Source organism: Anolis sagrei, chromosome 6, assembly GCF_037176765.1.
Source record: "Anolis sagrei isolate rAnoSag1 chromosome 6, rAnoSag1.mat, whole genome shotgun sequence".
NCBI lineage: Eukaryota > Metazoa > Chordata > Lepidosauria > Squamata > Dactyloidae > Anolis > Anolis sagrei.
Window position 1 is genome coordinate 48,120,715 of NC_090026.1, and position 13,666 is coordinate 48,134,380.

The 13,666-nt window shown below is 45.2% G+C and overlaps 1 protein-coding gene across 1 annotated transcript; it reads left to right on the forward strand.

The window, feature by feature from the left end:
• The first annotated feature begins 9,834 nt into the window (after window positions 1-9,834).
• Window positions 9,835-12,786, forward strand: FZD2 (frizzled class receptor 2). The gene has a single exon (XM_060781218.2). It carries the CDS (start codon window positions 10,058-10,060, stop codon window positions 11,744-11,746), a length of 1,689 nt encoding a protein of 562 aa, XP_060637201.2. The 5' UTR covers window positions 9,835-10,057; the 3' UTR covers window positions 11,747-12,786.
• The last annotated feature ends 880 nt before the right edge of the window (window positions 12,787-13,666 follow it).

Genomic DNA, 13,666 nt, shown 5'->3' on the forward strand with positions numbered 1-13,666 from the left:
CATTATATTCTTTTACCTCTGCTAAGTATCTGAGGCACTCCCTGTATTGGAGATAGACTGCCTATGAATTTGGAGGTTCCATTTTTTATATTAATGAGTTACATCAGCTTAGAAAGCAACCTCTCCTTTGTTGGTCTAAGGCAGGGGTTCTCAAACCTTTTAAACAGAGGGTCAGGTCACAGTCCCGCAAAGAGTTGGGGGGCCAGGTTATAATTTGGGGGGGAAAAGAATGAATTCCTATGCACACTGCACATATCTTATTTGTACTGCAAAAAGCACTTCAAAACAATACAATAATTAAAATGAAGAACAATTTTAACAAATATTAACTTACTAGCCATCCCCTGCCATTGCATTGCTGTGGCCCAGTCTGGTGATCTGGAAAATAAAATAATGAGAACATGTTGGTTTCTAATATATGTAATTTTGTTATGCTTGTGGGTAAGCAATATTTTGTGCCGTTTCTTTGTCAGTGTTGATGTGGAGACTGTCTGGTTTGCCTATTCTGGAACATGTGACATATAATTGTCTTTCTTTAGGGGCCTCTTTCAAATCTATGATACTATATCTTTCTGTGTGAATCATATCTATCTATCTATCTATCTATCTATCTATATGTATGGCTGGATGGCTCTTTTTCAGGAGGGCTTTGATTACGTTTTCTTGCCCTGGTGAAGGGAATTGGATTGGATGACCTTAAGTATTTTCTGTTGGTCATGGAGGTTTTCTGTTGGAAGTTTGCCCCAATACGGTCATCAGTGGAGTTCAAAACGCTCTTTGATTGTAAGTGAGCTATAAATCCCAGCAACTACAACACCCAAATGCCAGGTCTATTTCCCCAAGCTCCACCAATGTTCACATTTGGTCATATTGAGTGTTCATGCCAAGTTTGGACTGGATCCTTCATTGTTTGAGTCCACAGTGCTTTCTGGATGTAGGTGAACTACAACTCCCAAACTCAAGCTCAATGCCCACCAAAGTCTTCTAGTGTTTTTTGTTGGTCATGGGAGTCCTGTGTGCCACATTTGGTTCAATTCCACCATTGGTTGAGTTCAGAATGCTCTTTGATTGTAGGTGAATTATAAATTCTAGTAACTACAACTCCTAAATGTCAAGGTCTATTTTCCCCTAAACTCCATCTGTGTACATATTTGGGCATATAGAATATTAATGCCAAGTTTGGACTGGATTCTTTATTATTTGAGTCCACAGTGCTCTCTGGATGTTGGTGAACTACAACTGCCAAACCAATTCCCATCAATGCCCATGTTGGTCATGGGAGTCCTTTCTGCCACGTTTGGTTCAATTCCATCATGGGTGGAGTTCAGAATGCTCTTTGATTGTAAGTGAACTATAAATCCCAGCAACTATAACTCCCAAATGACAAAATCATTTTTTTTTTAGTGATGGCCACTCCTTGGGTTAGTAGGTGTCTTGTGGTCAAAACTGGCGGCAATTCGCCCAGTGGTTTTTGAGTTATGTTAATTCCACAAACGAACATTACAATTTTATTTATATAGACTAGCCGTCCCCTGCCACGCGTTGCTGTGGCACAGTCTGTGTATATGTGTGTATTTATATATTTGTGTATATGTGTATTTATGTGGTTATGTGCATGCATTGTAATGTATTTTTTTGTTTTTTTCTCTTCCGCTGTACTTTTCAGTGTTTGTCTCTTCCGCTGTACTTTTCAGTGTTTTTATGAGTGACTGTGGCCAAACCTTCCCTCCCTCTTTCTTTCTCTCCTTCCTTCCCTCTTTTCCTTTTCCTTCTTCTTTCCCTTTTTCTATCTTCCTTCTCTACCTGTTTCTTTCCTCACTTCCTTTGCTCTTTGGTTCCATCCTTCCTTCACTTCTTCCGTCCTTCCGTCCTTCTCTCTTTTGTTCCTTCTCTCCTTCCTTCCCCCTTTCTATCCCTCCTTCTTTCCCCCTTTCTGTGTATGTGTTTTGTGTGTGTATATATGCATATTTGTGTATATATTTGTGCATGTGTGTTTGCATGTATATATGTGGTTTTGTGCATGCGTTGTAATGTTTTTTTTTTTTTTTTTTGGCTTTTAAGTCTCTTCTGCTATGTTTTCAATGTTTTTATGAGTGATGGACACTCGTTGGCCTGATTGGTGTATTGTGTCCAAATGTGGTGTCAATTCGTTCAGTGGTTTTTGAGTTATGTTAATCCCACAAACGAACATTACATTTTTATTTATATAGATTAGTATTTCAATGGGAAGTGTGGGCCTGCTTTTGGCTGATGAGATAGGGCTGTTGTTGTTGCTGTGAGCTTTTAAGTCATTTCAGACATACGTTGACCCTGAGTGAGGGCAGGATAAATGACCTTGGAGGGCCATATCCAGCCCCCAGGCCTTAGTTTGAGGACCCCTGGTCTAAGGTCAGATTCAGCCTTCATAGCTCTGAAGCATTGCAACATTTCTCCACAAATTTGTCTCCCCCACCCCTCTTTGTAAAAAACCATCACAGTTTGTGGTTTCTTTGTGAAGTTAGGACACTGATCTTTCCACCTATGTTAATTAGGTATTGTTGGTTTTCTATATAATCATAGGGTTGCAAAGCAGGTAATATGGTCACCAGACTTACATTGTTATACCAGAGTGCTCTGCAGATGGGGAATAGGGACACTTTGCATTGCTGAGATGGAATGTGCGATTGTACGCCACTATCTATGAAATCAGAGAGCCAAACTGAGACCGGGGAGATCGGGTTTGAAGTCCCACCGTGCCATGAAATTCATTGGATGACCCGAGCAACCCAATTGACTTAATGGGATTGTATGATGAAGAGGAGAGCCATGCTTCTAGGCAGCAGAGGGAGAAAACAGAAGTGTAAGAAGTATGCATATACATAAATAAATACCTGCAGCTGTTATGTGTTTTTCAATGCGCTCTGGAGATAGCAGGCCCATGTCTGCAACTCCTATATAGCTTGAGGCCTGGAAATGCTTCCCCAACCCCCACAATATAAACTCAGCTGTCCCTGGGAAATCTTACTTACTTAGGCGATCCCTCGTTGTCCGAGGATAGTCTTCCAAAATCAGTGTACTGATAGGTCTGTTGGTGACTGTGGAGCCCTATTCTTGACCTGCATCTTCTCCCGCAGTGAGGGCATTGGTTTCCAGGTGGAAGGCGGTCTCGGTCGAGGCCGAAACAAGCCGTTAGAGCAAATGCCATCAAAGCCAGAATTGAAAAGTCAATGACAGATCCCAAATGTAGACTCTGCAAAGAAGCAGATGAAACAATAGATCACATCCTCAGCTGCTGCAAGAAGATTGCACAGACAGACTGCAAGCAGAGGCACAACACCCTTGCTCAGATGATTCATTGGAACTTGTGCCACAAATACCATCTATCTGCGACAAAGAACTGGTGGGATCACAAACCAGAAAACATTACAGAGAATGAATACGTCAAACTCCTCTGGGACTTTCGGATTCAGACAGAGTTTTGGAGCACAATACTCCTGACCTCACAATCGTGTTAAAAAACAAAGTATGGATTGTCAATGTTGCAGTCCCAGGTGACAGCAGGATTGAAGAGAAACAACTGGAAAAGCTGGACACTATATGAGGATTTAAAGATCGAACTGGAAAGACTCTGGCACAAGCCAGTCAAGGTGGTCCCAGTGGTGATCGGCACACTGGGTGCAGTGCCTAAAGACCTTGGCCTGCACTTAAACACGATCAGCGTTGACAAAATTACCATCTGCCAGTTGCATCATCACACAGTCCTAGACACTTGGGAAGTGTCCGACATGTGATCCAATACACCAGGCAGCAGAGTGATCTTGTCTGCTGTGGGCTCATCTTGTTGTGTTTCAAATGATAATAACCAGGGCCAGGTAACACCTCCTTACAAAGGATTCCCCCAGGCAGGAAGTAGCCAGGCTTTAAAGCTGCACGGCCACTTGACGTGTTCGTCAAGCTGGCCAATTGCAACATTCACACCTGCCTCAAACAGACAAGAGTTCTTCCACAAACCCCAGTTTCCTAGTTTCCAACTTCACAACCTCTGAGGATCCCTGCCCTAGATGTGGGTGAAACATCAGGAGAGAATGCTTTTGGAACATGGCCAGACAGCCCGGAAAACTCATAGCAACCCAATAATAATAAACTTTATTTGTATCTTGCCCCATCTCCCTGAGGGGACTTGGAGTAGCTCACAAACAGTAATAAGACTAACAATCAACTTAAAATTAGATCAGCAAAAATTATATAATAACCCAGATTATCAGAATGGATAATCCACATTATCTGATTTAGAATCATAGAGTTGGAAGAGACCTCGTGGGCCATCCAGTCCAACCCCCTGCCAAGAAGCAGGGAAATTGCGTTCAAAGCACCCCCGACAGATAGTCATCCAGTCTCTGTTTAAAGGCTTCCAAAGAAGGAGCTTCCACCACATTCCGAGGCAGAGAGTTCCACTGCTGAACAGCTCTCACAGTCAGGAAGTTCTTCCTAATGTTCAGATGGAATCTCCTTTCTTGTAGTTTGAAGCTGGAACTGGAATATATGAGTTTACGCCAGGCATGGGCAAACTTGGGCCCTCCAGGTGTTTTGGACTTCAACTCCCACAATTCCTAACAGTCGGTAGTCCAAAGCCAGTTACTTACTTAGGTGATCCCTCGTTGTCCGAGTAAGATAATCCTCCAGGGTGGGTCCGTAGGTGACTATGGAGCCCTATTCTTGATCTGCATCATCTCCCGCAGTGAGGGCATTGGTTTCCAGGTGGAAGGCGGTCTCGGTCGGGGTTGGCTTGATGCGCCTTCCTCTTGGCACATTTCTCTCTTTCGCCCTCCATTCAAATTCTGCCTCTTCAAATTCTGCAGCACTGCTGGTCACATCTGACCTCCAGATAGAGCACTCAAGGGTCAGGGCTTCCCAGTTCTCCGTGTCTATGCCAGAGCCGGTAAGCTGTTAGGAATTGTGGGAGTTGAAGTCCAGGACACCTGGGGGCCCAAGCTTGCCAATGCCTGGTCTACACTGCAATATAATCCAGCTCAAAGCAGACAAAACAAACAAACAAGGACCTCTAATCACCTCTCAACAAAAGATTGCCCCATCAAATGATAATCAAGGTAGTCAGCTGAAATATTCACACCTAGCTCCAACAGACAAGAGTCCTTTGTCCCACCCTGGTCATTCCACAGATATATAAACCCTTTTTCCTAGTTCCAACAGACCTCACTACCTCTGAGGATGCTTGCCATAGATGCAGGCGAAACGTCAGGGGAGAATGCCTCTAGAACAGGGGTCCTCAAACTAAGGCCCAAGGGCCAAATACGGCTCTCCAAGGTCATTTACCTGGCCCTCACTCAGGGTCAACCTAAGTCTGAAATGACTTGAAAGCACACAACAACAACAATCCTATCTCATCAGTCAAAAGCAGGCCCACACTTCCCATTGAAATATTTATTTTATTTATTTAAAACTTTTATATCCCGATCTTCTCTACCTCTGTAGAGGGACTCAGACCGGCTATCAGCAAAGATTCAATGCTAACACTGAAAATCTAAAACATAATACACAACATTAAGTTACCAATTACATTACATAAATTACATAAAATTACATAAAAGCCGTTTGCCAGGGTAAAATCGTGTCCAACTCAGTCCGTATGTCCAGTCCATATATTGTGATCAGTACCATTAGTCGATTGCCGGTCTCAGACACCATTCAACAAAAGCTTTGTTGTACAGCCAGGTTTTCACTAGCTTCCTAAAGGTCAGGAGGGAGGGGCAGATCTAATTTCATTTGGGAGGGAATTCTATAGCTGAGGTGCCACCACAGAAAAGGCCATGTCCCTCATCCCCACCAGACGCGCCTGCAAAGATGGCAGGACTGAGAGCAGGGCCTCTCCAGACGCTCTTAACACACTTGATGGTTCATAGGGGAGAATACATTTGGACAGGTAAACTGGGCCGGAACCATATAGGGCAGTGTTTCTCAACCAAAGACCATAAGAAAACACAGTATTTTCTGATGGTTATGGGGATTCCATGTGAGAAGTTTGAGCCAATTCTATCGTTGGTGGAGTTCAGAATGCTCTGTGATTGTAGGTGAACTATAAATCCCAGTAACTACAACTCCCAAATGTCAAGATCTATTTTCCCCAGACTCCACCAGTGTTCACATTTGGGCATATTGAGTATCTGTGCCAAGTTTGGTCCAGATTCACCATCGCATGAGTCCACAGTGCTCTCTGGATATAGGTGAACTACAACTCCCAAACTCAAGGTCAATGCCCATCAAACCCTTCCAGTGTTTTCCATTGGTCATGGGAGCCAAGTTTGATTCAAATCCATCGCTGGTGGAGTTCAGAATGCTCTTTGATTATAAGTGAACTATAAATCCCAGCAATTACAACTCCCAAATTACAAAATCAATTCTCCCCCAACCCCACTAGCATTCACATTTGGGTGTATTGGGTATTTGTGCCCAGTTTGGTCCAGTGAATGAAAATGCATCCTGCATATTAGATATTTACATTATGATTTATAACAGTAGTAAAATGACTGTTACGAAGTAGCAACAAAAGCAATATTATGGTTGGGGGTCACCACAACATGGGGGACTGTATTAAGGGGTCACGGCATTAGGAAGGTTGAGAACCACTGGTATAGGGTTTATATTTGTTAAAATTGTTCTTCATTTTAATTATTGTATTGTTTTTACTTTGCACTACAAATAAGATATGGGCAGTGTGCATAGGAATTCATTCATAGAATCATAGAATCATAAGAGTTGGAAGAGACCTCATGGGCCATCCAGTCCAACCCCTGCCAAGAAGCAGGAAAATTGCATTTAAAGCACCCCTGACAGATGGCCATCCAGCCTCTGTTTAAAAGCTTCCAAAGAAGGAGCCTCCACCACACTCCGGGGCAGAGAGTTCCACTGCTGAACGGCTCTCACAGTCAGGAAGTTCTTCCTCATGTTCAGATGGAAGCTCCTCTCTTGTAGTGCTTTTTCATGCTTTTTAAAAAATTTAATCCGGCCCTACAACAGTTTGAGGAACTGTGACCTGGCCCTCTGTTTAAAATGTTTGAGGACCCCTGATCTAGTTGTTGTTCATTCGTTCAGTTCTCTCCGACTCCTCGTGACCTCATGGACCAGCCCACGCCAGAGCTCCCTGTCGTCCGTCACCACCCCAAGCTCCTTCAAGGTCAGTCCAGTCACTTCAAGGATGCCATCCATCCATCTTGCCCTTGGTCGGCCCCTCTTCCTGTTGCCTTCCACTTTCCCCAGCATAATTGTCTTCTCTAGGCTTTGCTGTCTCCTCATGATGTGGCCAAAGTACTTCAACTTTGTCTCTAGTATCCTTCCCTCCAATGAGCAGTCGGGCTTTATTTCCTGGAGGATGGACTGGTTGGATTTTCTCTCAGAACTTTCCTCTAACACCACAGTTCAAAAGCATGCCTGGTCTACACTGCAACATAATCCAGCTCAAAGCAGATAAAACAAACAAAAGATTGCCCCAGGCACTGCCAGGCCATCAAATGCTAATCAAGGTGGTCAGTTGAAACATTCACACCTAGCTCCAACAGACAAGAGTCCTTTGTCCCACCCTGGTCATTCCACAGATATATAAACCCCTTTTCCTAGTTCCAACAGACCTCACTACCTCTGAGAATGCTTGCCATAGATGCAGGCGAAACGTCAGGGGAGAATGCCTCTAGAACATGGCCATATAGCCCAAAAAAAAGTACAACAACTCAAAGCAGATACTTTGGATTTGTATATGGCAAGGGGCCTGGGTTGGGAAAGGTTTGCCCACAAAGGAGGCAGCCTTGTTGCCCAGGCCGCCAAGGCAATCTGCCTGCTAATAGGACTGTGTGATGTATTATTATTATTATTATTATTATTATTATTATTATTATTTTACTGACACAAAAGCACAGTATGTCACAGCAAACGAGATCTATATGCTGGATTTCGTATCACAAAATCACAAGTCAAACACTTCCCAAGCGTCTAGGACTGTGTGATGTATTATTATTATTATGCTGGTATAAATATTTAAAAAAAAAAACAAATTTGGAAATAGTGTATCCCATTTTAGAGTCAGTTCAGTTTTTCATTGTAGGTGGAGTTCAGAATGCTCTTTGATTATAGGTGAACTATAAATCCCAGCAACTACAACTCCAAAATGACAAAATAAACCGCCCAAAACACCACCAGTATTCAAATTTGGACATGTCAGGTGTTGTTGTTCATTCGTTCAGTCGTCTCCGACTCTTCGTGACCTCATGGACCAGCCCTCGCCAGAGCTCCCTGTCGGCCGTTACCACCCCCAGCTCCCTCAAGGTCAGTCCAGTCACTTCAAGGATGCCATCCATCCATCTTGCCCTTGGTCGGCCCCTCTTCCTTTTTCCTTCCACTTTCCCAGCATAATTGTCTTCTCCAGGCTTTCCTGTCTCCTCATGATGTGGCCAAAGTACTTCAACTTTGTCTCTAGTATCTTTCCCTCCAGTGAGCAGTCGGGCTTTATTTCCTGGAGGATGGACTGGTTGGATCTTCTCGCAGTCCAAGGCACTCTCAGCACTTTCCTCCAACACCACAGTTCAAAAGCATCGATCTTCCTTCGCTCAGCCTTCCCTAAGGTCCAGCTCTCACATCCGTAGGTGACTACAGGGAATACCATGGCTTTGACTAGGCGGATCTTTGTTGCCAGTCTGATGTCTCTGCTCTTGACTATTTTATCAAGATTACTCATTGTTCTCCTCCCAAGAAGTAAGCGTCTTCTGATTTCCTGGCCACAGTCTGCATCTCCAGCAATCTTTGCGCCTAGAAATACAAAGTCTGTTACGGCCTCCACATTTTCTCTCTCTATTTTCCAGTTGTCAATCATTCTTGTTGCCATAATCTTGGTTTTTTTGACGTTTAGCTGCAACCCGGCTTTTGCGCTTTCTTCTTTCACCTTGATTAGAAGGCTCCTCAGCTCCTCCTCACTTTCGGCCATCAGAGTGGTGTCATCTGCATATTTGAGGTTGTTAATGTTTCTTCCAGCATGTCAGGTATTTGGGCCAAATCGTTCCAGTAAATGAAAATACATCCTGAATATCAGATATTTACATTACAATTCATAACAGTAGCAAAATTAGTTATGAAGTAGCAACAAAAATAATTTTATGGTTGGGGGTCACCACAACATTAGGAACTGTATGAAGGGGTCACGGGCATAAGGAAGGTTGAGAACCACTGCTCTAGAACATGGCCATATAGCACAAAAAAACATATAACAACCCAGCCGGTAGGCTGTTAGGAATACTGGGAGTTGAAGTCCAAAACACCTGGAGGGCCCAAGTTTGCCAGTGCCTGGTCTACACTGCAATATAATCCAGCTCAAAGCAGATACTTTGGATTTTGATATAGATAGGGGCCTGGGTTGGGAAAGGTTTGCCCACAAAGGAGGCAGCCTTGTTGCCCAGGCCGCCAAGGTAATCTGCCTGCTAATAATTATAATTATGGCTGGAGGTGAATAATAATCATCTGAGGTAAATTGCTTCTCTTTAAAAGTAGCCACAGGCTGGAAGGGAGAAAAAAAGAGGGAGGGGGGGAGAAAAAGAGAGAGAGAGTAGGAGCGCACTCTGATTGGCTCCTGCCTGTTTTCCCTGGCACGCCTCCCGCCCAATCAAACGCGGGGAGGGAGGGGGAGGAGGCCTGCTTCCTGGGTTTGAATCTGATTGGGCGAGAGGGGATTTTGGGCAAGCTGCAAGTCGCTTTGATGGAGCTGGGAGAGGAGAAGAAGGAGAAGGAGGGGGGAGGAGAGAAGGGAGGAGAAAGAGAAGGGGGCCGGGCCAAGCTGGGGCTCAGCCCGGGGGCTCTCCTTTGAAACAGACTAATTGGGGAGGGAGGACACAAAGGGAAGCGGACGGCGCGGCGAGGAAGAGTTCCCGCTGGGTGAGTGGAGCTGCCTCCTCCCCCAATCCCCCCAATCCACCCCACCCACCCAAAGAAAGAAAGAAAAAGGTCCCTGCAAACTTTTCCCCCGGAGGGAGTGACAGATCCCAGCTCGTCCTGGGGAGGAGAGGAGGCCATCTCCAGAGCCATGCGCCTCCACCACGTCGCCTCCTTGGCCCGCAGCCCTCTCCTCTTCTTCTCCTTCTCCTTCTGCTCCTTCTTCTGCTCCTGCTGGGCCCAGTTCCATGGGGAGAAGGGCATCTCCATCCCTGACCATGGCTTCTGCCAGCCCATCTCCATCCCCTTGTGCACCGACATCGCCTACAACCAGACCATCATGCCCAACTTGCTGGGCCACACCAGCCAGGAGGACGCCGGCTTGGAGGTCCACCAGTTCTACCCACTCGTCAAGGTCCAGTGCTCGCCCGAGCTCAAGTTCTTCCTCTGCTCCATGTATGCCCCCGTCTGCACCGTTCTAGAACAAGCCATCCCGCCTTGTCGGTCCATCTGCGAACGGGCCCGACAAGGTTGCGAAGCCCTCATGAACAAGTTTGGCTTCCAGTGGCCCGAACGGTTGCGTTGTGAGAACTTCCCGCGCCACGGCACGGAGCAGATCTGTGTGGGGCAGAACCACTCCGAGGAAGGGGCCTCACCGGCGTTGATCACCAGCGCCACTCCTATCGCCGGGCATGGGACGGTTGTCCCGCCACGCTACGCCACTTTGGACCACCCGTTCCACTGCCCGCGGGTCCTCAAAGTCCCAACTTACCTCAACTATAAGTTCCTAGGAGAGAAGGACTGTGCGGCACCGTGTGAGCCGGCCAAGAGTGATGGCCACATGTTCTTCAACCAGGAGGAGATCCGCTTTGCCCGCATCTGGATCCTCATCTGGTCTGTGCTGTGTTGTGCCTCCACGTTCTTCACCGTCACCACCTACCTGGTGGACATGCAGCGCTTCCGGTACCCAGAACGGCCCATCATCTTCCTCTCAGGCTGCTACACTATGGTCTCCGTGGCCTACATTGCGGGATTTGTCCTGGAAGAGCGGGTGGTGTGCAACGAACGCTTCCAAGACGACGGCTACCGGACCGTGGTGCAAGGCACCAAAAAGGAAGGCTGCACCATCCTCTTCATGATGCTCTACTTCTTCAGTATGGCCAGCTCCATCTGGTGGGTCATCTTGTCCCTCACGTGGTTCCTCGCTGCTGGCATGAAGTGGGGCCACGAAGCCATTGAGGCCAACTCGCAGTACTTCCACTTGGCAGCCTGGGCCGTACCAGCGGTCAAGACGATCACCATCCTGGCCATGGGGCAGATCGACGGCGACCTTCTCAGCGGTGTCTGCTTTGTGGGCCTCAACAACATCGACCCACTTCGGGGCTTTGTTTTGGCCCCGCTCTTTGTCTACCTCTTTATTGGCACGTCTTTCCTCTTGGCAGGCTTTGTGTCCCTTTTCCGCATCCGCACCATCATGAAGCACGGTGGCACCAAGACGGAGAAGTTGGAGCGCCTCATGGTGCGCATTGGGGTCTTCAGCGTCCTCTACACGGTCCCGGCGACCATTGTCATTGCCTGCTACTTCTATGAGCAGGCCTTCCGCGAGCATTGGGAGCGGAGCTGGATTAGCCAGAACTGCAAGAGTTTGGCCATTCCCTGCCCACTCCAATACACGCCACGCATGACCCCGGACTTCACCGTCTACATGATCAAGTACCTGATGACTCTCATTGTGGGCATCACTTCAGGCTTCTGGATCTGGTCAGGAAAAACCCTTCACTCCTGGAGGAAATTCTATACCAGGCTAACTAACAGCAAACATGGAGAGACTACCGTTTGAACAGAGAGAGAAGGGAGTGACTGGAGAGCCCACATTGCCAGCTCAAAAAAGTTTCACACAAACAGTTGAACCAACACAATCAAGGAGTGCTTCCCTTCAGGAGCTACACAAATGGCTGTTTGTTCTTTGGGGGAGTCTCTGTGAATTTTGGGGAGTTTCTTTCCTGCCGGGATGGGACTTCTTATGACAATCGGGAGAGAAACTATGGAGGCCCAAGAAGGAGGATCCGAAGTATTTAAAACCGTCTCCTTTCATTAAAACACAATCTAAACTTTTTTTATTTTTTATTTTTTTGCTTTAGGTTTTTATTAACTATTAAAGGGTGTCATTTTGTAATTAAAATTGTAAATAGCATTTGTAAATTTAATTATATATTTCTATTTAAGAGAGAGAGAGAGAGAAGAAACACCAGGAAGGGTGCAGAAATCTTCGAAGAGGGTCGGAGAAAGGGAAATGTGTTTTTTTTTTCCTCCCCCTCCTCCTTCGGGGTCTACATTTTTTCCCTTTGACTCTGCCATCCCCTCCCCTCTATATGGAGCCAAGAGGACTGCGTGCTGTTTGGGTTGGCCCTTCATAGGACTTTTTTTGGCTTCGACTTTTCATATGAGCCAGGTTTGAAATCACTCTCTCTTTCCCTCCCTGCAAAAACACATCTCCAACAACTTCCCTTTGGAGACTACAGTTTCTTGGTACGATTCCAAAAGGACGTCTCCCATCCCATCTCTCTCATTTTTTCCTCTCCTTTTGGAAGGTTTGCAAGTAATGTTCTGTATCTATGAAAATACTTTCGAAAGTAGGGAGTGGGGATGTGAGCCCACTCGTTGCTAACCTTCGGGCCCTGTCCTGATGGTGAGGATCTCCTTGTGGTTCCTAAAGAATTGTTACCTCCAACCAAGGTTTCCGTTGCCTTAAGCCGCAGAAGTCTTTTTTTTCTCTTTCTGTCGCATTTGTACATTTCTATTTTGTTTCCTAGATGTTTTGTACAAAAAGGTGTCTTTTTAAAACTACATTTCCTTTATTAAACAGATTTGTTCTTTGCATATCCATTTGACTTTTTCCCCTCTCCGAAAACAGCAGCAGCTTCCCAAACAATCAACTTGTGAGATGTCAGTTCTGCAAAGCGGTTAGAAGCTGCAATAACGCCTTCACAGAACAGCCCATAATACCCCCTTTGCTGAAGAGTTGGGTCTGCATTTTTCTTTTTTAAAGGAAGTACTTGGCATTTTAGAAATTTGAGAAAAATGTTGTTTTAAGAGCTAGAAAAACTATTTGTTGCTGGAATCTTATTTTGTACTTTTCCCTCCTTCTCCCTTGTTGAAAAAGCATGGAAAAAATAAATTTATATTTCTTTTACTATTATTTGCAAACTCACAAATCTGTAATTTCTCCATAAAAAGTATTTATGAAAACATCCACGTATTTGAAATTAGTATTTCAGTAATAAAATGAAAATAAGGGATAAGTGTGCATCCCCCCCCCCCCCTCCAATATACTATTCAAATTAAGGGCCCTTCCAGACAGGCCCTATATCCCAGGATCTAATCCCAGGTTTTCTGCTTTAAACAGGATTATATGAATCCGCACTGCCAGATTTATTTTATTTATTGCGTCAGGAGCGAACCAAAACAGTTGTATTGCATTATAAACAAAACAAACAAACAAAACACAAAGTTTGCAAACTTTGTATTCTATTAAATGTCTTGACCAGTACTGCCAGATTTTATTTATCATGTCAGGGACAACCAGACAATTGTATTACATTTCTAACAGAAATGTAATACTGCCAGATAATCTGGGATAAACAGATAAACCCCAGGTTTTCTGCTTTAAACAGGATTATATGAATCTGCACTGCCAGATTTATTTTATTTATTGTGTCAGGAGTGAACAAAAAAAAGTTGTATTGCATTAAAAACAAAC

Excerpts from the sequence above, each read along its gene's own strand:
- FZD2 (XM_060781218.2), top strand. The coding sequence starts at position 10,058 with ATGCGCCTCCACCACGTCGCCTCCTTGGCCCGCAGCCCTCTCCTCTTC.